The following is a 24,789-nucleotide window of genomic DNA, read 5'->3' as shown; positions in this document are numbered from 1 at the left end:
TGAGACATTTGTTAAGTGAGTTTTGCCCCATTGATACAACCTTTCTTGCCACAGTTGTTAAGTGAATCCCTGTAGTTGTTAAGTTAGTAACACAGTTGTTAAGTGAATCTGGTTTTCCCATTAACTTTGCTTGTCAGAAGCTTGTAAAATGACCCGGGACACTGCAACCATCATAAATATGAATCAGTCGATAAGCATCTGAATTCGATCATCTGATCATGGGGATGCTGCAACGTGTTGTGGTTCGCCAGCAGCCTGTGGAGCTGGCAACGGATTTGGACAGCGATGAGGCTGAGGAAGAGCGTGGGCCAGTCCTGGAGGCTGGGGAAGGGCCTGATGAGGGCTCTGAGTCGGAGGTTGATGTGGGGCCAGGGCCATCAGGGAGTGAGGGGCGGACTCCAGAACCTCCAGAGACTGATAGTAGTGAGGCAGAGGAACAGGAGGAGCCTGTTCCTAATGCACGCATGAGAAGAGCTGCCAGAAGGCAAGAGCAATTAAAGCAAAGAGGATGACTCGGGAACAGGGCCAAGACATGATTGGCCCCTCCCATAAGGTTTAAAACAGACCAGCAACAGCGTTTGGGCTTTGCCGGAAAACAATGTTGATAGCTTCGTCATCTTGCATTTATTTTTGTATCGGTGTCTTCTGAACGTTTGCCAAGAAAGGCCTTTGGCAGTTTGCCTAATTGGACCATGGTTGGTGACAGGACGGAGGAATTTGTGTTGGGAGGAATTTGCTTTAATTTAGTTGAACTACGCTGAGAATGAAGTAATTCTCAGCTGTTCGAATAAAGTTTGTATGTTTTTTTCACTGACTGAGTTTCCTACTACCTACTTGGGCCTGAGTCACAATACAATGTTCATAAGAGTGAAAAATGGTCATTAGTCACTTTTTTCAGTGCTCTTGTAACTTTGGTCACTAAATGAACTGTAGTAAGTCGAGGACTACCTGTACAAGCTGATTTGTTTTACCTATCTTTCTATATACTGTACAGAAATGTGGAATAAACTTCCTCACATTCTGCCATTTTTTAATAGCTTCATGAAAAGTAAAAACATGACATGCACCCACTGCCATACTTTTGCCCAGCATAAAATTTCTCTAGTCTTCTCCTCCCAATTTGCTTGCTGTCACCTCTCAATCATGCCTTCAATCAGTATTCTGCCAATCAGTGTTCTGTCAATATTCTTATGATTAACATGGACACATTTTCATATGCATTAACTCCATAAGCAAACCACATTAAGATTTTTTTCAATTTTAGCATTTTACAGTAACCACACCATATTCATGCTTTTCATATATTTTTAAACTGGATACTACGGGTTTCTAATTTGTGCCAGTTCCATTCTTCAACACATATCAGTCTCATACACATCTCTAAAACATTCCTTCCAGCATTATCATATCTCAGTTTCATTCCAAACAATTGTATTAGTTTTATTCTTACTTTTACTCTTTTTTGCTTGAAGCTCCTTGTTTATCTACTTCATCACTTCTAAAATGATTGCTATGGTCATTAAAATTAGTCCACATTTTCTCTACTTTTAATCTTAACAGCTCCATTCCCCCTCTCCTTGGACTGCAAAACAGCTACCTACCTATATACATTATGATTACATGCAATGATTCATTTAATGACAACTAGAATTGCCATTGCTTAAATATCACTGTCATGTTATAACATCACATAGTGATGGAATTTCTGGTCTCAATTGCTGTCATTTTGGAAATATCCTAGGGGATACAGTTGGGAAACAGACTTAGATTAATCTCAAGATCAGTGTCCCATTATGCTGCTTAAAAATGTTCAAAACCTAATATGTTCCACCTTTTTTTCCCACTAGCTGATAAGGTGTTCTTTGAGAATCCACAGGATTAGACCTCCTAGGGAAAAAGTTAATTTTAGGAAAATAGTACCAAACTCTAGTTTCCTAGGAGATAAAGACCATCTCTAAATATAAAATAACATTCTTAATACATCTAGATTTTTCCACAATATTCTAACATCTTTTATTATTTCATTTTCATCATTCTTCTTTGGATGGTAACATTTATCATATGAATTTCAATTTCACTCATCAGCACATTATTTTCAATCCAACACAAATCTTTTCTTCCAACATTGCATTTAGTGTCATTAAAATCATTCCACTACTTTTCATTCTATTTACTTTGCTGGAAGTTTCTTATTTAATCACCTTCATTATTTCTAAAATGATTGTTTATTTCCTTCAAGATTGCTCTGCAGATTTTTCTGTATGTTCTTGATTTTAACCATCCTTTCTTTTCTTTGAAGCTGCCTGCCTCAGAGTTCTTGCTTGCAATTTTTTTTCTTGCACTCATTTTTTGCAGCTATTATTCTCTTATAAGCCCTTTTTCTTCATCCACAGTCTCTTTCTCTTCATTATATTAACAATAAATTTCATATTAACTCTACACACTACTGCAGCATGGTTCTTCTTGTCTATTTCAAGCAGCTTCCACATCTTTTCTTATATCCCATTCATTCTGATTCATTTTGTTGGGAGACAAATCTTCTAATTTTTTTAATTTTTTTAATACAGGATTTATTCCTTTCTTCTTCCTGGAGTCATTCTATTCTATTTTCTCTTTCCTATTATTCTTGCTTTTTTTTCAATGTTCATTTTCTCCCCAGATCTAATTCTAATACTATCTCACATTCAGAACATCTCATCACTCTTGCACCTTTTAGTGATTCTCTTAATCTTTAATAATAAACAATCAAATTAGCAGATCATACAATCTATTCCTTTCCTGTGCCTTATCTATGCATGAACAATTTATGTGTAGAATAGAATAGAATAGAATAGAATTTATTGGCCAAGTGTGATTGGACACACAAAGAATTTGTCTTGGTGCATATGCTCTTAGTGTACATAAAAGAAAAGATACGTTCATCAAGGTACAACATTTACAACACAATTGATGGTCAATATATCAATATAAATCATAAGGATTGCCAGCAACAAATTATAGTCATACAGTCATAAGTGGAAAGAGATTGGTGATGGGAACTATGAGACGATTAATAGTAGTGCAGATTCAGTAAATAGTCTGACAGTGTTGATGGAATTATTTGTTTAGCAGAATGATGGCCTTCGGGAAAAAACTGTTCTTGTGTCTAGTTGTTCTGGTGTGCAGTGCTCTATAGTGTCGTTTTGAGGGTAGGAGTTGAAACAGTTTATGTCCAGGACGCGAGGGATCTGTAAATATTTTCACGGCCCTCTTCTTGATTCGTGCAGTATACAGGTCCTCAATGGAAGGCAGGTTGGTAGCAATTATTTTTTCTGCAGTTCTAATTATCCTCTGAAGTCTGTGTTTTTCTTGTTGGGTTGCAGAACCGAACCAGACAGTTATAGAGGTGCAAATGACAGATTCAATAATTCCTCTGTAGAACTGAATCAGCAGCTCCTTTGGCAGTTTGAGCTTACTGAGTTGGCGCAGAAAGAACATTCTTTGTTGTCCTTTTTTCATGATGTTTTGATGTTAGCTGTCCATTTTAGATCTTGCGATATGATAGAACCCAGAAATTTGAAGGTTTCTACTGTTGATACTGTGTTGTCAAGTATTGTGAGAGGTGGAAGTATGGAAGGGTTTCTCCTAAAGTCTACCACCATTTCTACGGTTTTGAGTGTGTTCAGTTCCAGATTGTTTTGGTTGCACCACAAGGCTAGTCGTTCGACCTCTCGTCTATATGCGGATTCGTCATTGTCTCGAATGAGACCAATCACTGTTGTGTCATCTGCGAACTTCAGTAGCTTAACAGATGGATCATTGGAGATGCAGTCATTGGTATACAGAGAGAAGTGGGGGGAGCACACAGCCTTGGGGCCCTGTGCTAATTGTACAGGTATTTGATGTGATCTTGCTTAGCTTCACCTGCTGCTTCCTGTTTGTTAGGAAGCTTGTGATCCACTTACAAGTCTGTTCCGGTACCTGTAGCTGGTTTAGCTTAGTTAGAAGAATGTCTGGAATGATGGTATTGAATGCTGAACTAAAGTCTACAAAAAGGACCCTTGCATAGGTCTTTGGAGACTCAAGATGTTGTAGGATGTAGTGCAGAGCCATATTAACAGCATCATCTGTTGATCTATTTGCTCGGTATGCAAATTGCAAGGGTCTAACAGCGGATCCGTGATGGTTTTCAGGTAGGAAAGCACTAGCCTTTCAAAGGTTTTCATGATTACAGATGTTAGAGCAACTGGTCTGTAGTCATTCAGTTCCTTGATGGTGGGCTTCTTCGGCACTGGGATGATGGTAGAGCGTTTGAAGCAAGAAGGAACATAACACATCTCTAGTGATTTCTTGAAAATATGGGTGAAGATGGGGCCAATTGGTCAGCACAGACTTTTAAGCAAGAAGGAGTTATCTTGTCTGGGCCTGGAGCTTTTCCTGGCTTTTGTCTGTGAAATAGGTCCTGCATTTCCTTTTCTGTGATCACTAGGGGTTGTGAACCCAATGAAATGGGGTCAGTTGTAGGAGGCTTGGCTGTTGTTGGTGTGTCTGAGATGGGGGTTGTGGAGATAGGTGGCTGTAGTTTCCTTTCAAACCTGCAGTAAAACTCATTCAGGTCATCTGCCAGTTGTTGATTACCTTCAGCCTGGGAAGGAGGTTTGCCATAGCCGGTGATATTTTTAAGAGTTTTCCACATGTTTGCTGGTTCATTTGCTGAAAACTGATTCTTTAGCTTTTCAGAGTAGCTTCTTTTTGCTGCTCTGATCTCCCTTGTTAGTGCATTTCTGGCCTGATTGTACAGCATTTTATCACTTTTTCTGTAGGCTTCCTCTTTGGAATGTCGTAGCTGCTTAAGTTTAGGTATAAACCAAGGTTTGTTGTTACTGTATATTCGCAAGTTCCTTGTAGGTACACATAGGTCTTCACAGAAGCTGACATATGATGTTACAGTATCCGTGAATTCATCCAGGTCTGCAGAGGTATCTTTAAAAATATTCAGTGTGACCATATTCAAAACAAATAGTTCTCTTTTTAAGCAGGTATTGACTGAACAGTCACTGAAGAGTCACTCTTCTTACACTCTTGTCTTAAAAAAATAATCTTTTCATTTTTTTGTCTCTTTCCTACCCAACCTAACTTGATATTGTGAATCATATTAATTTAGGATGTGGATCATATTTACAGTTGTCCTCAGAATATATTTCTAGATAGCCATATGTGATGTCCAGTGATTTAAGTGGGGGCCCGATGGATTTATTTATTGTTTTACCAAGCTCCCTGTTATGCAGCATCATCCTTAAATGAGCTGCTAAATTCTGTCAGGGGTTGGTGGTGGAGACAATTAATTTTGGGAGATTTCAACTGACTCTTGTTTGGTAGTCAGCCTGATGCAGTTCATTAAGAGTTCCTGTCCATCTAAAATTGTCCCCAATCACATAAATGGTCATATGCTGGGTCTGTTTCATGTTTTAGGGCAGCTGCAATGTGATCTGAAGGTGGAGAACATAATCATCCTCTGACTGACTTCTCTGTGTACTTAAAGGCATGTTTGAAAACTGTAAGACAACTGTACTACTATTTTAGAGCGGACTCCTTCGTGTTCTCTGAGCTTGGTTGTTTGCTTGCAGATGTTCATTACTCAACTAGTTAACATCATCAGTGATATTATGTAGTCAGGTAGTGAAACCAGGATTCTATAGCTTAAGCCTGAGCTACATATATTATCTTCTATTGCTATGACTTTAGCCTCAAATGTTTTTCAGTCCACCTGATAAATATTTATCCCCTTTTGGCACAGAAGAATCTTAAGCTGACAGCTAAATTTCTTTAAAAAAAAATTTTTAAGAATAAGTTTGGGCTCTGCAGGAGTTTGCAGCCTGGATTAACAATTCAAATATTTGAAGTTTGAGGCTATTGATGTAGAGCAGATCTGGGCATTTTACAGCCACAGGGCTATATCCAGCCCTTTAGCTATCCCTGTCCAACCCACGTGAGGTTAGTGGCAAATTACAAATCAAATGTAAATAAGTATGCCACAAGGGATAGATGCAGCTGAATTGAGTCCAACTCTGCACAGTTGCTGCGCACTCATTCAGTCGGCTGGTGGCTACGGAAGGGCAAGGAGAGAAAATACTTTCCTGCACCTCCGCAGTGCTTGTCCTTCACCTGGGGCAGCCTAATGAAGTCATTGCTTGAAGGATCCTGAGCTCAGCCACCCACTGCAAGCCTTACAGGCAAGTGGTGGAGTGCAACTGGGAGATAACAAGTGATATTAAGCAAAATTAAGTTCAGCCTATTGGTACAGCCCCCCCAGAACAGTCCCAGTTTCTGATGTGCTCTCTTGAGAAAATTAAATGCCCTGATGTAGAGGTAAAACAGCCAATGAGCTAAAATACACCCTTGTTTAATACTAGCAGCTGGAGTTAGCAGCTACATTTTAAGAAATAAGCAAAGGCAACCTTTAGTTTTCAGGTAATGGTCAAATCTTTTTTTTTTTTGAAGATTTAATAAGCATCTTCTATGTGGCACATATTAGAACAATTTGTTCCTTTTAAATGTAAATAATCTGTAAATGTTTAAATTCTTTATACCTGATAAAATCTAGCCTATTGTTAGATTTTTGTGAAGTTGGCATGAAGAGACAATAAAACCAAAGCTAGTTTACGTAGTAGAATTTGTACTCTAATTATTCACTACAATATCCTTTATTTTATTTAAATAAAGAATATATTATTCCTTTAGAAGTCAGACAGTACCAAGAATTGCCATTAGGTAGCAGCAAAGGATACTCTATTTCCTTATTCCTTTCCATTTTCTTACTTTCTCACATAGCTCTGGATTTGCTAATTTCAAAACAGCATGCATATGCACACCCATACAAAAACTGGCCCTAATTCAGTTAGTGTAATGTGCAATTCCAGGAAAAAAATTCAATCACTGCACTGAGGAGCTTTCCAATACTACTGATGCTTACAAGCCTCAGAAATGTGGGGTTAATTTTATTTATTATTTATTTATTTATTTTATTCGATTTTTATACTGCCCTTCTCCCGAAGAACTCAGGGCGGTGTACAGCCAAGTAAAAATCACTATATACACATTAAAAGAGATTAAAAAAGAACATATTATAAGGTGGCCGAAAATTTAAAACAATTTAAAAACCTTAAAATATAAATAACCCCAATAAAATTTTAATCCAGTCCCGCTTGAATAAATAGGTGCCTGTACCTGTATTCCATCCAGTTGTTTCTACATATGTCATTTGTCATAATACTTATACATAATTTTCTGTCTTATAACAAAGAAAGGAATAAATTCTATATTTGGAGCTAAGCAGAAAATACGAAGTAAATGGAGCTAAGTAGAAAATAGGAAGTAAATGGCTCTATTTTTTGTTTAAAAAATTACAGACTCTTATTTGTTTGGAATTGATATGTTATTTCGTCAATTGTATTTTGCCCTCAATCGTGTGTGTGTGTGTGTGTGTGTGTGTGTGTGTGTGTGTGTGTGTGTGTCTTCAATACATACATGCACACATTCAATTAAGTCTATAAAAGAGTGACTAGCTCAAAATCACTCAGGACTTTGCACATAAAACAGGACTAGACCTCAAGACCTCTCAGTTTCCAGCCTGGAACCTTAATCTCTATACTAAAATGTCTCCTGTGCCCACCCCACCAACTGCTCTCCTCTGATCATGATGAATTTCACCAGAGACTATGCCATTCAAAAATGATAAGGTATTCTAACACATTGGAAAGTAACTCGCTTGGGGAGTCTGCATGGTACAGGCTTTTTTCCCTTTGTATTATTATCTCTACAACATATGCACTTCAACTACATAGTCCCTCAGATAATATCCTCACTCATTCTGCTACATAGCAAAATACATAGTCCGCTTCACTAGATAGCTAATATATTGGAAAGCTAAGCTTTATCCACAACCGATGCACTTAAATATGAATATCAAATACTTATTTATTTTCAGTACTGTCCGTCACTACATTTAGGTTCTTTGGGATTTGACAATGAGAAGAAAAGAGAGGGTAAGACCAATGTTTAAAACTGAATGTCAGAAGTATGGTGGTTCAATATTTCATAACCAATACAAGAAATGTGCAATGCCACTGCAACTTTAAATCTTGATAAATCCCCTATGTCAGCCTCTCCTTCTCATTGAAATGCCAGAGGGAGTAGCAATCAGAGAGGAGATGTTCAATGTGATAGAGGTCAGGACACTGGTGGATCAACGTACAAGGAACACGACCTTGTTTATTTTTTTCTCCAGTATTATTGTTTACAGGGTGCTTTGTTCATGTACCTTGTGGTTCTTAGCTAAAAGATGAAATTACAGCCTAGGATGGTGCACTCAGGCACACATCCAATTTGTGTTTCCATCTCAGAAAACAAAAAGCTTTGGAGGCCCTCAGGCTGCCATTCAAACTTGGAAAGGCTGACATTTTTAACAGCATGAACCAGAGACTGGCAGAGGGAATGATCGAATGCATTTCTAACTTGTCAATCAAAGATCTCACCTCTGCTGTCTTGTAAACAGTTGGGAGCCATCTAAGTACATTCATAAATGGGGACAAGTACATTCAGTTGGGGGGCTGAAGTCATGGCCATAGATTGCTAGCACTTGAAATCAGAGCCTAGTATAATAATCTCAGCACAAATAACTTGTAGATTTTTAACAGTGCTGCTACAGCAAATCAGAGTGGATGAGATAGACAAATAAAGGCCATCTTTTTACTACCCTGATGGATATTCGGTTCAAGGAATATTTCTGATTATATGCAGGAAACTTCCAATTATATGCAAGAAACATCCTGTATTAATAGAAAACTTTACTTTTTTATCAAAAAACGTCACTTTTATTGCAGATGCTAAACCAGCTACATGCCAGAACATGACTTGTTTCATTGGTAACAGTAATTTTTTGTAGTAAATATATAACAAGAAAAGAAAGAAAGGACAGAATTATTGCTTGAATGCTTATTGCTTGAGCAAGTTCACTGGAGAAGAAAAAATTAGGTGCTCTCCAGGAGAATAAATAGTAAACAATGTGCTAAAAATACAACAATCCAATAAAGCATTATGGGCAATGATGTAAATAACTTTACAATCAACAGGGATTAGGCAATCCTAGATGTTGCAACTTCTACAATAACATGAGAAAAGTCAACTGATACACTCCATGCACTTAGAATGTATTTTTTAAAAAAGCTTAATCCCTTAGAGTAACTATGCTGAATTATTTTTAAAAAAATCTTTTTTTTAAGAGAGCAAGACAAAGATGGGTATGACTAGAGGTTGGAATAAGTAATTTTAATTCATCTCTAAAATTTATTTCAATCCACAACCACATTCAAAATAAGCCAAGAGAACAAAACTCCATCTCAAGCATTTCTAACAAATACAATTCAATCCTGCCCTGCTAAGTAAAATTGTATTCTTTTCCTAAAACCTGGCAATTTGAGGCTATCAAATCAAAAGGGAATTTTGCAGATTTTACTTCTTTGTTTCTGAAATACTCAGGGATTGTTATTTGCTTGGAGGGTATCACTTTTCCATCTTGTTCAAAATCCTAAGAAAACTGGTTTGAACAACAGATTAACTGCAAAAGGATCCAAAAAGCAGGTAAAAGCCATTAGCATCTGTTAATATTTTAAGCTAAATAAAGTAAAATATAAAATGTTCTCATCCAGTTATGCAAAAAAATAAGACTTTGAACAGATATAATTTTTGTCAACCTGCCATCATTTATGACTTAACTTTAATGTGATTTTGTGTTGTATCATTAAGTGTTAAATATGAATATGACTAATCATTAAGTGTTGTAAGTGTTGTACCTTGATGAAAGTATATTTTCTTTTATATACACTGAGAGCATATGCAACAAGACAAATTCCTTGTGTGTCCAATCACATTTGGCCAATAAAAAATTCTATTCTATTCTATTCTATTCTATTCTATTCTATTCTATTCTATTCTATTCTATTCTATTCTATTCTAATGTAAGCCACCCAAAGTCATCTCACCGTGAGATAGATAGTAAATAAACTTAATAAATAATAATGATAATAACAATAACTCAAGTATTTGCACTACCTAAATGGCAAGTTCAATTCAACCAACATTTTAAAGAGGATATCTTTCTTACTCCAGGAGCCAAACTCCAGTCTTCTTTTTAACCCTGGTTCTTGCATGCCCAAAATCTGTTACCTTCTTTAGAATTTTCATTAGTATTTTGTAACTATCCTTGAATCCAGTGCTCAGAATAATTAGAAAATTAAGTGTGTGCTGACCTTCTGTTACAGCAACTGGTAAACTGCCTAATACAAGAGACTTAAGATATCTCTTGTCTTTTGTTGCATACACATAATATATCAAGCAAGCAACATTACGCAGAACAATGAAAAGGTAACAAATAATAAGACAAAAAGTTATAGTTATATTAGATATACTTATAGACTTAGACATGCATTGAATATTATAATGAAATATGGTAATCCTCCATTGAAATATTTGCATAAACTTTCTATATATAGTTTTTGAAGATATATTTGAAATGCCCATATGTTTGTTTCATTTCCCTTTTGCTTTTTCCCATTTCTTTTAACTAATTTAAGGCAGGCATACTTACATACATACTTATTTTGTATGAAACACTTGTGAAATAAAGAATCTTCTCCTAAGTCACATTATTTTCTGCAAAATTCACACATGGGTCCTTAACATGGAATTACCACAAACCTGTAGATTACAATTTTCATTCATATCCACAACACAGATGATACCAATCTATACTCACATATATTTCATTTTTTTCATTGAGAATTAAACCTACCCCTGTAAAGGGTAAGGTACTGTATATAAACAGAGGACAAACTCTTCCAGCACTAATGATGTTTACCCAGTCAATTAATCAAATGTCTACAAGCAAGCAACCAAGCTCAGAGAACATCAAGGTCTTCACAATTTTGCCATGGGCTACGTATATTCTGTTCTATTAATCCTTTATTTTTGTAATTTTTTTAACTTTAAGCTTCTCAAGTGCTCTTCAGCTTATATTTTATCTCTTCTAGTCCAATGAATATCTAGCTTACAAAGATCATTTATGGAAATTAAAAACATCCAAATCATTTAATCTCTTAAAAATCCTTTGTTATAATGAGGTACCAACTTACAAATAATTAATGCTGCCACAAATTGCCAATCAACTTTCTAATACTAGAATCCAGAAGCAAATAACATCTTAGATTTATTCAGTCTATACAAATCAAGGCAGAAATATATGAAGATAATTAAATTCTAGCCTGTATTTCTCCATATTGAAAAAAGATAAAATGTCCGTTTCTTTAATTTTTATTGATAGATATTAATTTTATGTAATAGAAAAACAATACAAATTTAAGAAAAAGAAAAAAAGAGCAAAGAAAATGGTGAATAGATTTTTTTTATATAAAATGTATAGTCCCCCTCCCATCTTATCTCAAGGCAGTGGTGAAATCCAATTTTTTTTACTACCGATTCTGTGGGTGTGGCTTGGTGGGCGTGGTGTGACTTGGTGGGAGTAGCAGGGGAAAGATACTTCAAAATCCCCATTCCCTCCCCACTCCTGGGGGAAAGATATTGCAAAATCTCCATTCCCACCCCACTCTGGGACCAGCCAGAGGTGGTATTTGCCAGTTTTCCAAACTACTCAAAATTTTCGCTATCGGTTCTCCGAACTACTCAAAATTTCCACTACCGGTTCTCCAGAACCTGTCAGAACCTGCTGGATTTCACCCCTGCCTCAAGGTAAATAAATAGATAAAGAAACAGAAAAGAAAAATAAAGTATAAAGAAGTGGCTTTTGATCATCTTTACAGCAGTTACAAATCAATCTATCATCTATCCTCCCTTTAAGAATCCCTTTAACAACTTTAAGATTGCATCATGATTCTTCCTATATTTTATCCTTTCCAATCATCAATCTCATAAATCACCAGCTCATTTTTTCCATTTTCAGAAAAAAGTCCAGAAAGGGTTTTCAGTCACTAATTAATGTACATCTTTTCCCTAATCAAACAAGTCAATTTTGCCCTTTCTGCAAATTTTATAATGTAAAGGTCATTCTTCCATTGTAGGTAGTTCCAAATCTTTACGCACACACCGGTAATAATTTTGCTACAGTTACCATATATAATACCGATTTTCCATGAGACTTATTAATGTCCCTATTTCTGAAAGTTGTGATAGATAGTCAAGTAAATGAGCAGACATCTTAAAGTCTATCAGTGCTGAATACTAGCTCAACTACAGGAACTCCCGTGGAATGATCTAAGATGTGTCAGCATTATTTTCACATCACTCAAGGCAAGAAGCCAGATTTAAAATTAAATCAAATCATATGTTCTTGGCCACAATCTATGGACTTACCCAACTAACTGTCACAATGATTCATGAATGTCAGGAACATGATGAAGCAGCTGTTCCACGAGGTTTCCCCAGGTACTGATGGCACAGATTTCTGTTACCGCAAATTTATTTAATGTTCTGATACATCATATCTCACATATTTGTCTTGGAAGCCAATATATAATCATTTGGATTTTTTTGCTTTCATTTGTATCTGCTTATAACTCTCCAAAATAATAATTTCATTGCACAGCCTTATATTTAATTCAGTGGTTTTAAAACCAAAAACTAGGATTGTGAAAGGTAACCAAGGGTGTAATTTTGACTTATTAATTAAAAACTAAGGAGGAGTGAAAACACCTAAGATCAATTAAAGTCTATGGGAAAATTCAGACTATCTTGTCTGAATTTTTTTTAGACATTTTTTTAGACACATATTAATATAATATAATATAACAACAGAGTTGGAAGGGACCTTGGAGGCCTTCTAGTCCAACCCCCTGCCGAGGCAGGAAACCCTACACCATCTCAGTCAGATGGTTATCCAACATTTTCTTAAAAATTTCCAGTGTTGGAGCATTCACAACTTCTGCAGGCAAGTCGTTCCACTTATTAATTGTTCTAACTGTCAGGAAATTTCTCCTTAGTTCTAAGTTGCTTCTTTCCTTGATCAGTTTCCACCCATTGCTTCTTGTTCTACCCTCAGGTGCTTTGGAGAACAGCCCGATCCCTCTTCTTTATGGCAACCCCTGAGATATTGGAACACTGCTATCATGTCTCCCCTAGTCCTTCTTTTTATTAAACTAGACATACCCAGTTCCTGCAACCGTTCTTCATATGTTTTAGCCTCCAGTCCCCTAATCATCTTTGTTGCTCTTCTCTGCACTCTTTCTAGAGTATCAACATCTTTTTTACATTGTGGCAACCAAAACTGGATGCAATATTCCAAGTGTGGCCTTACCAAGGCATTATAAAGTGGCACTAACACTCCATGTGATCTTGATTCTATCCCTCTGTTTATGCAGCCCAGAACTGTGTTGGCTTTTTTAGCAGCTGCTGCACACTGCTGGCTCATATCTAAATGGTTATCCACTAGGACTCCAAGATCCCTTTCACAGGTACTACTATTGAGCAAGGTACCACATATACGGTACCTGTGCATTTTGGTTTTTTTTTTGCCTAAATGTAGAACCTTACTTTTTTCGCTGTTGAATTTCATTTTGTTAGATAGCACCCAATGTTCAAGTCTGTCAAGATCTTTCTGTAACTTGAGCCTATCTTCTGGAGTGTTGGCTATTCCTGCCAGCTTGGTGTCATCTGCAAATTTGATGAGTTCCCCATCTATCCCCTCGTCCAAGTCATTGATGAAGATGTTGAAGAGTACTGGGCCTAAAACAGAGCCTTAGGGTACTCCACTGCATATTTCCCTCCATGTGGATGTAGTTCCGTTGAGGACTACACGTTGAGTGCGGTTGGTCAGCCAGTTACGAATCCATCTGGTGGTGGCGCTGTCTAACCCACATTTTTCTACTTTATCTAGTAGTAGGTTATGGTCTACTTTATCAAATGCTTTACTGAAATCCAAGTAAATTATATCAACAGCATATTGTTTAATCTTGTTTTGTAATAAATGTAAAAACAACTTCTGTTACTTCTGAATTTTTCAATTTTGGGTCTCTTGGGTGAACAGATTCTTATAACAAATAGTTATAAGAAGAATCTCTTTCATATACATACCTGAATACTTATATCTTTCAATATAATGAGAAAATAGAAGGAAATAATGTATAAATTGATATGTAATGCATATCAGTACTTCCTATTGATATACATTATATGTAGTACAGAGACTCTTCAATCTACAACCATTCATTTCCATTTAAAACTTACAACGGCACTGGAAAAAGCAATTTACAACAGGTCCTTGCACTTGCAACTCCACAGCATCTGCATGGTTGTGTGATCAAAATTCAGAAGCTTGGCAACCAGCGCATATTTACAGTAGCTGCAGAATCCCAGGGTCATATGATCACAATATGCAACCTTCCAGTCAGCTTTCAACAAGCAAAATCAATCGGGGGAAGCTAGATTTGATTAACAACAGTATGATGCATTTAACAACTGCAGTGATTCGCTTAACAGCCGTGGCCAAAAAAAAATTGTAAAATCGGGTGCAACTCACTTAACAGCAGCCTTGCTTAACAATAGAAACTCTGGTTCCAATTGTGGTCATAAGCTGAGGACTACCTGTATTGCACAACTCCAGCTAAACACAAATACAGATATTCCCAGGCTTACCACCATTCATTCAGTGATGAAATTACAAACACACTGAGAAATATGACTCACAACTGGTACCTCAAGTTTCAGCCATTGCAGCAACTCCATGGTCATGTGATCAAAATGTGGTGCTTGGCAGTTCTGCACTTACACCCACAGGCATGCTGTCACTCCACCAACTATGCCCTTTTTATGAGGTATACCCAACCTGGCTACTGGCCTGGGCTTTGGCTATGAAAAAGAAATACTAAAGGCAATTAATACCCCTTTTTGCCACACTCCAAGGCAGGGCTGGAGATGGCTAAGGGGAGAAAAAAAAAAGGCAGTCCATCAGCCACAGTGTCTTAAAATGCTCCTCTTTACTTCATTGCAATCTTTCATTCCTTATCCAATTGGGACTTTTATTCCTGACAACCAGGCAATTTGCATTGAAACCACTAAATAGATTGCTAGAGGTGATCTCTTGATTCCACAGAGATCTGCTTGGTGCTTTTAACCCTCAGGGAGTCAAGCCAAAGCCAAGAGAGTCAGCTGTTGCACTCTATTGCTCTTTTCTTAACTGATGGACAGAAGCCACCATGGGATTCTTCCTTTCTTGCAGAAAAGTGCTCAGGTGTTATCCGTTGGGAGTTTTGCTAGAAAAGGGTATTTCCTTGCAAAGCACATAGTTGCCAGGGCATCTGGCATTTCCTTCAGGAACGCTGCTTTACCTGCCACTGTGCAGGCCTCCCAGGCGTTGGCCTTTATGGGAGAAGCATGGCTGCTTTGTGCTGCACCTGGCGCTTCCTAAGCATTTGGCACTTCCCAGCGCATGGCATGTTTCGTTGTGCTGCTGAGCTAGACTGGGGCTGAGGCTTTTAGGGTTGGCCTGGCTTATTTTCCAAGTGTGCTTTCATCACACTACAGCACCCAACTTGCATGTAGCCTGCAAGGGCCACCCCGTATCCCTGAGGCACCCCTATGTTCTTTATCTGGGACTCCATCCACTTAATGATCCACAATTCTCACTTAAGAAAAGCAAGGGGAATTGCTAGGATTGTGATTGTTGAGTGAAGCTGTCAAGTGACATCTCACTTAACAACTACTAGTCCCAATGATGATCCTAAGTTGAGGACTATTTAAAAGATCAGTTTGTAAATTACAATGCTTGTCTGTTCATTACAATATCACTTAATAAAGTCTTGATCTTTTGAATAGTATAATTTAATAAAAAGGTATTGTGTCTGCCATTTTTCTATAAATTTCACCTGAATATCATATGACTCTTATTTGTAGGGTCTCTTGAATCTCACATAACAGAAAGATAAAAATCCATGATCATGAAAATGCCATTGTAGAAATACGTTTAAGTCCCAATGCTGCTTGCACTTTAGTAAGCACTGATAAGGTTGGCATTTATGTCTGCTGATCTTTTGATGAATAGGAAATATCTTATGACATTTATATACACAGATTGGAAATCATGGGTTCAATATATACTTTTAAAATCAAGAAAAGATAAATCTCCTACCATATTGTATTATATGTTATTACGATTTTTAAGGTTGTTGTTAGCATTGTTTTTATGATTTATACCCTGGATTCAAGGGTAGAATAAAAATTAAGATAAATAAAAATGCTCAATTTTCATGTTTGCACTTTGCTTATGGTGAATTTGATTAGGGATTGAAGAACAAATTCAGACCATGTATATCTCAATAGATTTTTATGGACTAAGGCAGACTTGGGCTATCATATCTGACCTGCAGAACTCCACATGACCACATGATGGTAGCAAACATCAGATAACTCTTTGCTATCATCTAGTGCATATATGGATGCTTATATTCTATATATATTGCCATTTTAATGACAATAAAAGAAACTGTAATCCAGTATATCAGTATGTTTAGAAACACCAGGTTGGAGAAGAGTGCTTTAACCTAGCTGATAATGATTATGTGAAAAAGCCATATAATTAAACAGTAGGATAAATTGAAAGTCTGAAATATCTAGAAGCTGCAAACAAAGATTTTAAAAGTTAATGTGAGGTCTGCTTTTCTATTTCCTCAAAGAATTATTGCCAGATAGAAATGAAGGTTTTTTTAAAAAGACTTCTGGTTGACATCGCAGTGAGATCAGACACGGAAAGCAGATCTCCACGTCTCTATGCTGAGTTTTCCCCATTGGTGGGCTGCGAAAGGAGCCAAAGCCGCCTTGGAGGAGCAATGAAGCAAAGAGGGATGCCCTGCAAGGTCTCGGGGAGTTGCAGCTCTTCTGCTTGACCCTTACTTTTCCTCTCAGCCACAACAAGAAAAAGAGACAGCCTAAGATGGCTGCCACAAAGCTGGGACACCTCATGACTATCTAAGCTTTGAGCTGGAGTGGATTTTGGTGAACAGTGTGGAACTGGGTGAGAGGAATTTTTTTTTACCCAAAGTTAACCCCAAAAGAGAAATCTAGGATTTACACAGAACTATCTGTTAAAGCGGTGATCAAACACTTTGAGAAAACAGCTAGATTGGAAGGAAAGGATTAAAGAGAGAAAAAAAAATCTTCAAAAAAGTAGGAAATTGGACTCTCAAATTGGAAAGATGTGACATTGGGAAGGCAATTTAAAATGTTGGAATTATGGATTTAAAAAATTAACACTGCTTTTATAATTGAATTACAATTTAAAATAATTAAAACCAGATTTTTAGTAATAATATTGAAAATTAACCTGAGAGTGTGCCACCTGCTGGTGAAAGGAAACTATACAAACCTAGGAATACTCATTTAAAGGACTGTAAAAATATTTACTGGACTATATACATCTACCCTATGACCACTGGAGATTTAAAGGTGAGATCAAGGAAGACTTAATTAAAGTGACCTCTGAATGTTAAGTTATATGACTGAATCTATAAAAGTCACTTAAAGAGGCTTTGTTAACTCCCTGGACTATGTAAATGGAACTGACTGACTACTTATGGAACATAAAGAACTGTGATTAGCATATACTTTGAAGGGTAACTTCAGGTTTGAACAAATGGTTCTTGGGCTATTGGCCAAAAGTGGAATTTATTAAAACAAGGTAAAATGCAACATAAGGAGGTAACGAGCGGAACTTGGAAATAGATGGACTGGATGTTTCAAAGCATAAAGGATATGATACAGAAAGAACATTAAGGTGATTATGGAATTAATGGATGGCATAGATCAAAAATTGGAAAATATTATACATAGGACAGTGAGTAATGACCAAGATGCCCAGGAAAGGAAGGAGCTACCAGAAGGAATAGAGGGAAAAACAAAATTGAGGAATCAATTTAAAGAAGATAACGAGGAGTCATCAATAAAATTAATAATGTTTGATGAATCAAACCAGGGAGAAAACATTCTAAGAGATCTGAAAAGAGAACAGGAAAAGGAAGCAGGAAGATACTTGGGGAAGGGAGACAGGGGTCCGGGCTGATAATTTTAAAGCTAGACAGTGGAAGAGGGTAGGAAGGGGAGAAACACTTAGAATGACTAGGCAGGATGTAGACACAGATACAGACAGAGATAAAGATTTAAGAGGAGAATATGGGAGGCAAGTCAAAAAAAGAATAAGAATTAAAGTATTGATGCGGGCAAGAGATGATGGATAGAAGGCGGATAGGAAAAAGAAGAAAGGGAAAACAATTCTTTCCTTTTTTTATAATGATGGCAGGAAGAGAAATTAGATCAGAGATAGGAATGTTTCCAATAAGAGATTAAGGTATTACTTGTATATATATATCTTTACATGATGAAATAAAAGTAATAATAAAATGGGAATATTAGAGATTGAATGATGGTATTACTAAGTAAGCTTAAATAATAGTGTAATTCGTAATCGTTGAGCAATTAAATACAAAAAGAACATATTTTAATATAAACATGTGTATTACTAGACTTATATATATTGGATGAAAGCAAAGAATATGAATAGTTATTTTGTATATTTAAATAATATTGTGATTTGCATTAAAATAGTATATTGAAACTGAATAATGAAACAATGAAGGATATTATTTTAATATAAATAGATTCAAAGAGTGAAATATGGGAAATATGAATAAGAACTAAGTATTAAAAATGGGAAAATTAGAGATTGAATAATGGTATTATTGAGTATGTTTAAATAATATTATGATTTGCAGTGGAATAATAAAGTGACATAATGAGTAATAAAATGATGAAAGAACATATTTTAATATAAACAGGTATATTAATAGTGGAATTATATAGATTGGATGAATGTAAAGAATATGTAGAATTAATTTGCATGTTTAAATAATATTGTGATTGGTATTAGACTTGTATATTTAAATATTGAACAATGAAATAATGAAGGATAGTATTGCAATACAAAGGGAATGTCTTTTAATATAATGGTGATATGAATAAAAGTTAGAATAAAGACAGAAATAAGAGAAAGGGGGAATATTAGTATACACATTTTTATAAAATAAGTGCAATGATAAGACAGAGGTTTAGAAACTGAATGGTGGTAGTATTATGTATGTTTAAACATGAAATAATGAAAGATTATAATTTGATACAAATGTGTATTGCTACTAGAAATATATAAGCTGGATGAATGTGATAACTATAATTAATAATATTATTTTATCTGTACTGAAATGTATGGCACCCAGGTGTCACACTGTTCACACATTGATATGTATATGTAATATAAAATAAAAAACTTGATAAAAAAAGAAATGAAGTTTTTAATGTGTATAAGAATGACATAGAAACAAAGTATAAGGTAAACTAGTAATGCAAGTAGAAAAATAGGGACTACTTTGGTGGGAAGGTAACAGCGCTCCTGGTGCCTTTGGTGTTTAGTCATGCCGGCCACATGACCACAGAGACATCTTCGGACAGCGCTGGCTCCTTGGCTTAGAAACAGAGATGAGCACCGTCCCTAGAGCCGGAAACAACTAACATACATGTTCGGGGGAACCTAATTAGGAACATTTTAATTTCAATCTCAGAAAAGGCAAAAGCCACCCTCCAGAAATATACCCTTGATTCTGTGTGCAGTACGGGTATAAATGGAATATGGGATAGACGGAAGGGAAAGAAGTAAATTATTCCAGAACCTATGACAATTAACCTTATCTATCTACCTTCTTCCATTATCAGTACATCACTAGGAAAGCAAGAATAACAGCACAAGCCAGAAATCAGACAGCTTGAATATGAAGTGTCAATTCTTACCATATTTATGTTCTAATTTAAATATCAAATGGCTTCCTGCCCACGCCAGTCTTTCTAAGCACAACTATACCTAATTTGCAAGGATCAGCACTGTATCCTCTTATGAGATCTTAGCAAAACTATTTCTATCGGAACCATCAATCTTTCTGTGTTAGTGGCCAAACACTGGATCTGTGCAACATGAGCAGCTGGAATGACATGCTTGTAAAAGCACTAGCAATAGCAATCATAATAAAAGATGAAAGAAGTTATGAAAACAAGCAGGAGCACAAACCTCAGACACCCAGAGAGACACAGAGTGAGAAAGTACCTGAAAAGTTGTGAGTGTGCCAGTCCCTGGGTTATACAGGCATCGCAGTGAGGGCATGCTGTCCGCCAGGCTGGAGCAGCCCAGCCAAAGAGACCGGGGCATAGAACACTGCAGAGAAAGGACAACTATGAGATGGGACTATATGAAACAGGTTGGTACAGAATATAAATTTTTTAATGTCTGTACAGGTACTCATCAACATATGACCACGATTGGGACAGGAATTTCTGACATAAGTTGTTGCAGCCATAAGTCAGTCAGACCTAATTTTTAATGATGGACGTTAAGTAAATCACTATAGTAATTAAGAAATCCAGTTTCCCCATTGGGTGCTTTTTGCTGGAAACTGGCAAAAAAAAGTAACAAATCACAACCCCGTGACTGCAAGAGGTTGTAATTGGTCATGATGCAAGCCAGTTATCGAACACCCAAATTACAATCATATGACCATGGGGCTGTGGGGGTGCAAGTGTGTGAATATAATAATAATAAGTGTGAATATAGGCCATAAGTCATTTTTTCCAAGGCTGTCATAAATTTGAACCATCAAAGTTAAACAATCATAAGTTGGGAACTGCCTGTAATTTAAGTTCTTAGCAAAATTACAAGTTAGTGTTAAGAAACTGGAAAAGCTTCCACACACCCACACATTAGTGACCTGTATGTTCCCCTTAGAGAAAAGCAGAAAGAAGGGCAAGGTAGGAAATACCACACTACTTGCACACACAAATAAGGCTAATTAAATTTCTCATTAACATTTCATACTATTTTGTTTGCAAATGTATTCTAATTCAAAAGAGTCAATTCAATGCTTTTAGTGGAGCTGAATTACTTGTTCTTTTAACCCATTAACCAACTAATTAAAGCAAATATTATAAAACCTAGCATAAGTATAATCAAGCTAATTCACTGACCAATTTTTTCTTCATAGAAATTCACCTGGCCCTTTCCCTGTGCATCTTAAACAGGGCTAGTTTTCATCATGGCAATATCTTAATTATTGTTAATATTTATCATCTATTTCTACCCAAGAGTTGAAACAGATTAGCAATAAAGTTAACATTTGTATCAATATGCTGGAAATTGAGACAGAGATAAAAGGTAATATTTATATTTTATACATATACCTTGCCTTTTTTTCCAAAAAACTGAAGGCTAGACAAGTTTTCTCTTCCATTCATAACAATATATTTAGTGTCAACTCGTGAAGCTTCCCTGACCTGCTCCCGAGTTGCCATAGGCAGGGGGATGGGAAATTGTGCCTCACAGCTGCACCAAGGAATTTACTCCCCAGTCATAACAAGATGCATTCTGGCTGAGCAAGTCAAGGCCATCTCTGTGGATATCACCAATGCCTGGAAGGGAGTGTCTTCTGCAACTCGCAAAATTACCTCGTTGGGGAATGTGACTAGATGACACATTTTGAGAGGAGGGGGAAACAGAGTCAGAGGCAAGGTGTGAAAGGGTGAAGTCAGAGTTGGCTTCATCTAGATAATGCTGACATGGTGCTCATAATAAAAGACTGGATGTTTATTGCCAGATGGCCTGAGTCTCTTAATTGTGTTAGGACACTGGTCGGAACCCTGACACTTAGGTTAAACTAGTTAGCAGTATAAAAACACCTGATAAACTTTAAGATGAACCTACCCATTACATTACACCAACCTTAGACATTTCCATCTCTATGATGCTCCTGTACACACCTGAATTGTTACAAAAACTTGGCCATAACTAACAGGTGGGCCTGTTATCTGTTTTGTACACCACAGCATGTGATAATTTGATTATCTTCTGCTTTGAACTCTACCTGTTCTACGCATAGAGTTATCATGAATTATAAAATGTTTATAAGTAGCACCTGTGAATTCAGACAAATGTAGTTTATTCAGCAAACTAGATTTACTACAAAATTTAAAATCAGTTTCAGTCCCTTCCTATTCATCTAGCCCTCGCTAAGTGGTTTACAGAGTCAGCATATTGCCCCCAACAATCTGGGTCCTCATTTTAATGATCTCGGAAGGATGGAAGGCTGAGTCAACCTTGAGCTGGTCAGGATCGAACTCCTGGAGTAAGCAGAGTGTTAGCCCTGCAGTACTGCCTTTTAACCTCTGCACCACCCCGGCTCTTAATATCCAAAGGGATTAAAAGGGGATTTTAAAAAATATATCATTATCATAATATGCAAAAGTAAAACGCGGGAATATTAGGCATGTTCACCATTATACATAAAAATGGAATTAAAATAATATAATAATAATCAAACAAAAAGGAAAAAAATGAATTAGAGATTTTAAAGAAATATATAACAGCTTTACTATTTAACCTGCTATGTGAAAAAACCCTTAGCAAAAGTTATTTGCCCTAATAAATTTTGTATTTAGCTACAGCAGTTTATAAAAGCAATCAAATGAAGTCATTGTGCAGCATCATGAATAAATCAGAGTTTTAGGCAAATCTGGCTAAATTTAACTAACTAAAAATCCTATTTGCTCTGCCTCTGGAATAGGTAATTTCTAGCATGCAATTATTTTGCATGAGGAATGGAAGAAGAAGATAGTTTGAAATATGATCACTCTTTAAAAAGTAGGAGAGCTATGTTAATCTGATACCACTGAGAGCATATGCACCAAGACAAATTCCTTGTGTGTCCAATCACACTTGTCCAATAAAAAATTCTATTCTATTCTATTCTATTCTATTCTATTCTATTCTATTCTATTCTATTCTATTCTATTCTAAAAATCAAGAGTCTGGTACCACCTTTTTCAATCAACCATTTTAATTTTTTTAAAAAATAATGTTTTACCATTCTATTCATCTGATGAAATGAAATACAGACTACTGAATTTGTTAGTGAAATAAAAAACATTATCAGCCTTTTTATTTTTGGGTCTTCAGCAAGTAGCATTGAAAGGTCACAGTATCTATCAAGCCCCATTTCCATTATTATATCCATCTTCCTTTTTTCGAAATACTATGTTTTCCACTATCTCTTGATATTTTTCAGTTGTGTCTGAAATTGCCACTCCCATCCTAAAAGCATCACCTTGTTTCTCCCTATCTTCTTTGATATTTGTCCTATAGCCCTGCTCTTGATAACCCTTTATCTCTGACTTTATTTCAGCATCTTTTGGGAACCAGTATCTTTTTTTATAAATAGTTCCAAATTGAGAACCTCTTTTAAATTTAAAAAAAAATCTTAGGGTTTTTTCATCCCACTCATCATCTTCACTTTCAGCAAAAGATCTGTGTTCCAATTTTAATGCAAAAATAGAAAATATGTCTAATAAATTTATACTTGTAAAACTGTTGTCAGAAAAATATTTTAATTACTACTCCAGTCTCATTTTCCTTCACTTCTATGCCACTTTAGTACTACAGTTTGGTCTCCTGTATGAGCTCCTATGCTCTAGACCAGGGCTGTAAAACTCCTGGCCCATGGCCGGATGCGTCACGTGCTGGTCATGCCCACACCCGGTTTAGCAAAGGGGGGAAAAGTCCTGATATGTCACATGACGCAGCCGTGATGATGTGTGTTTGACACTCCTGCTTTCGACTCAATGTTGAGTAGATTTCATGTCTGTGACAGCTGCATCCAGTCTGCTGGATCCTTCCAGATAGACCAACTGGGTACCAAAACATTAATATAAAGCAGTCTTCATCCCAGCAATTTATTCTGAGTAGTAGACCTGAACAGAAGCTGCTTTTTTTTTTCATTTTAAAAAAAACATTGCCTCTGAACATTTCAATCCATAGTTTTATATCATGACCATCAGAATTCCCCCAGAGATCTTAGTTTATGATTGTTAGATACGATACCCTGTATTTGCTCTGGGAAGTCGGGGGGGGGAGGGGATGGGGGAAGGAGGGAGGAGGGAGGGAAAGGGTTAGGGTTGGGGGAGGGATGTATGGGAAAAATTTTGTAAAACTTTTCAATTTAAAAAAAAAATCTTAGGGTTTTTTCATCCCACTCATCATCTTCACTTTCAGCAAAAGATCTGTGTTCCAATTTTAATGCAAAAATAGAAAATATGTCTAATAAATTTATACTTGTAAAACTGTTGTCAGAAAAATATTTTAATTACTACTCCAGTCTCATTTTCCTTCACTTCTATGCCACTTTAGTACTACAGTTTGGTCTCCTGTATGAGCTCCTATGCTCTAGACCAGGGCTGTAAAACTCCTGGCCCATGGCCGGATGCGTCACGTGCTGGTCATGCCCACACCCAGTTTAGCAAAGGGGGGAAAAGTCCTGATATGTCACATGACACAGCCGTGATGATGTGTGTTTGACACTCCTGCTTTCGACTCAATGTTGAGTAGATTTCATGTCTGTGACAGCTGCATCCAGTCTGCTGGATTTTTCCAGATAGACCAACTGGGTACCAAAACATTAATATAAAGCAGTCTTCATCCCAGCAATTTATTCTGAGTAGTAGACCTGAACAGAAGCTGCTTTTTTTTTTCATTTAAAAAAAAACATTGCCTCTGAACATTTCAATCCATAGTTTTATCTCATGACCATCAGAATTCCCCCAGAGATCTTAGTTTATGATTGTTAGATACGATACCCTGTATTTGCTCTGGGAAGTCGGGGGGGGGAGGGG

The 24,789-nt window shown here is 36.5% G+C and overlaps 1 protein-coding gene across 11 annotated transcripts in view; it reads right to left on the bottom strand.

Annotated features, from left to right (window-relative positions):
- Positions 1 to 24,789, bottom strand: part of BTRC (beta-transducin repeat containing E3 ubiquitin protein ligase) — a 215,185-nt gene that overhangs the window by 149,828 nt on the left and 40,568 nt on the right. For 8 of the 11 annotated variants that reach the window (XM_058187726.1, XM_058187722.1, XM_058187727.1 and 5 more), the window contains one exon: positions 20,183 to 20,290. The exons of the other annotated variants lie outside the window; for them this stretch is intronic. In XM_058187726.1, coding sequence (XP_058043709.1) covers positions 20,183 to 20,284 — 102 coding nt within the window. In that variant the 5' untranslated portion in view covers positions 20,285 to 20,290. The remainder of the gene's footprint in view (positions 1 to 20,182; positions 20,291 to 24,789) is intronic. 11 annotated transcript variants of the gene reach the window in all.

Source organism: Ahaetulla prasina, chromosome 6, assembly GCF_028640845.1.
Source record: "Ahaetulla prasina isolate Xishuangbanna chromosome 6, ASM2864084v1, whole genome shotgun sequence".
In the NCBI taxonomy this organism is placed as follows: domain Eukaryota; kingdom Metazoa; phylum Chordata; class Lepidosauria; order Squamata; family Colubridae; genus Ahaetulla; species Ahaetulla prasina.
This window is presented reverse-complemented; position numbering and strand designations above follow the sequence as displayed.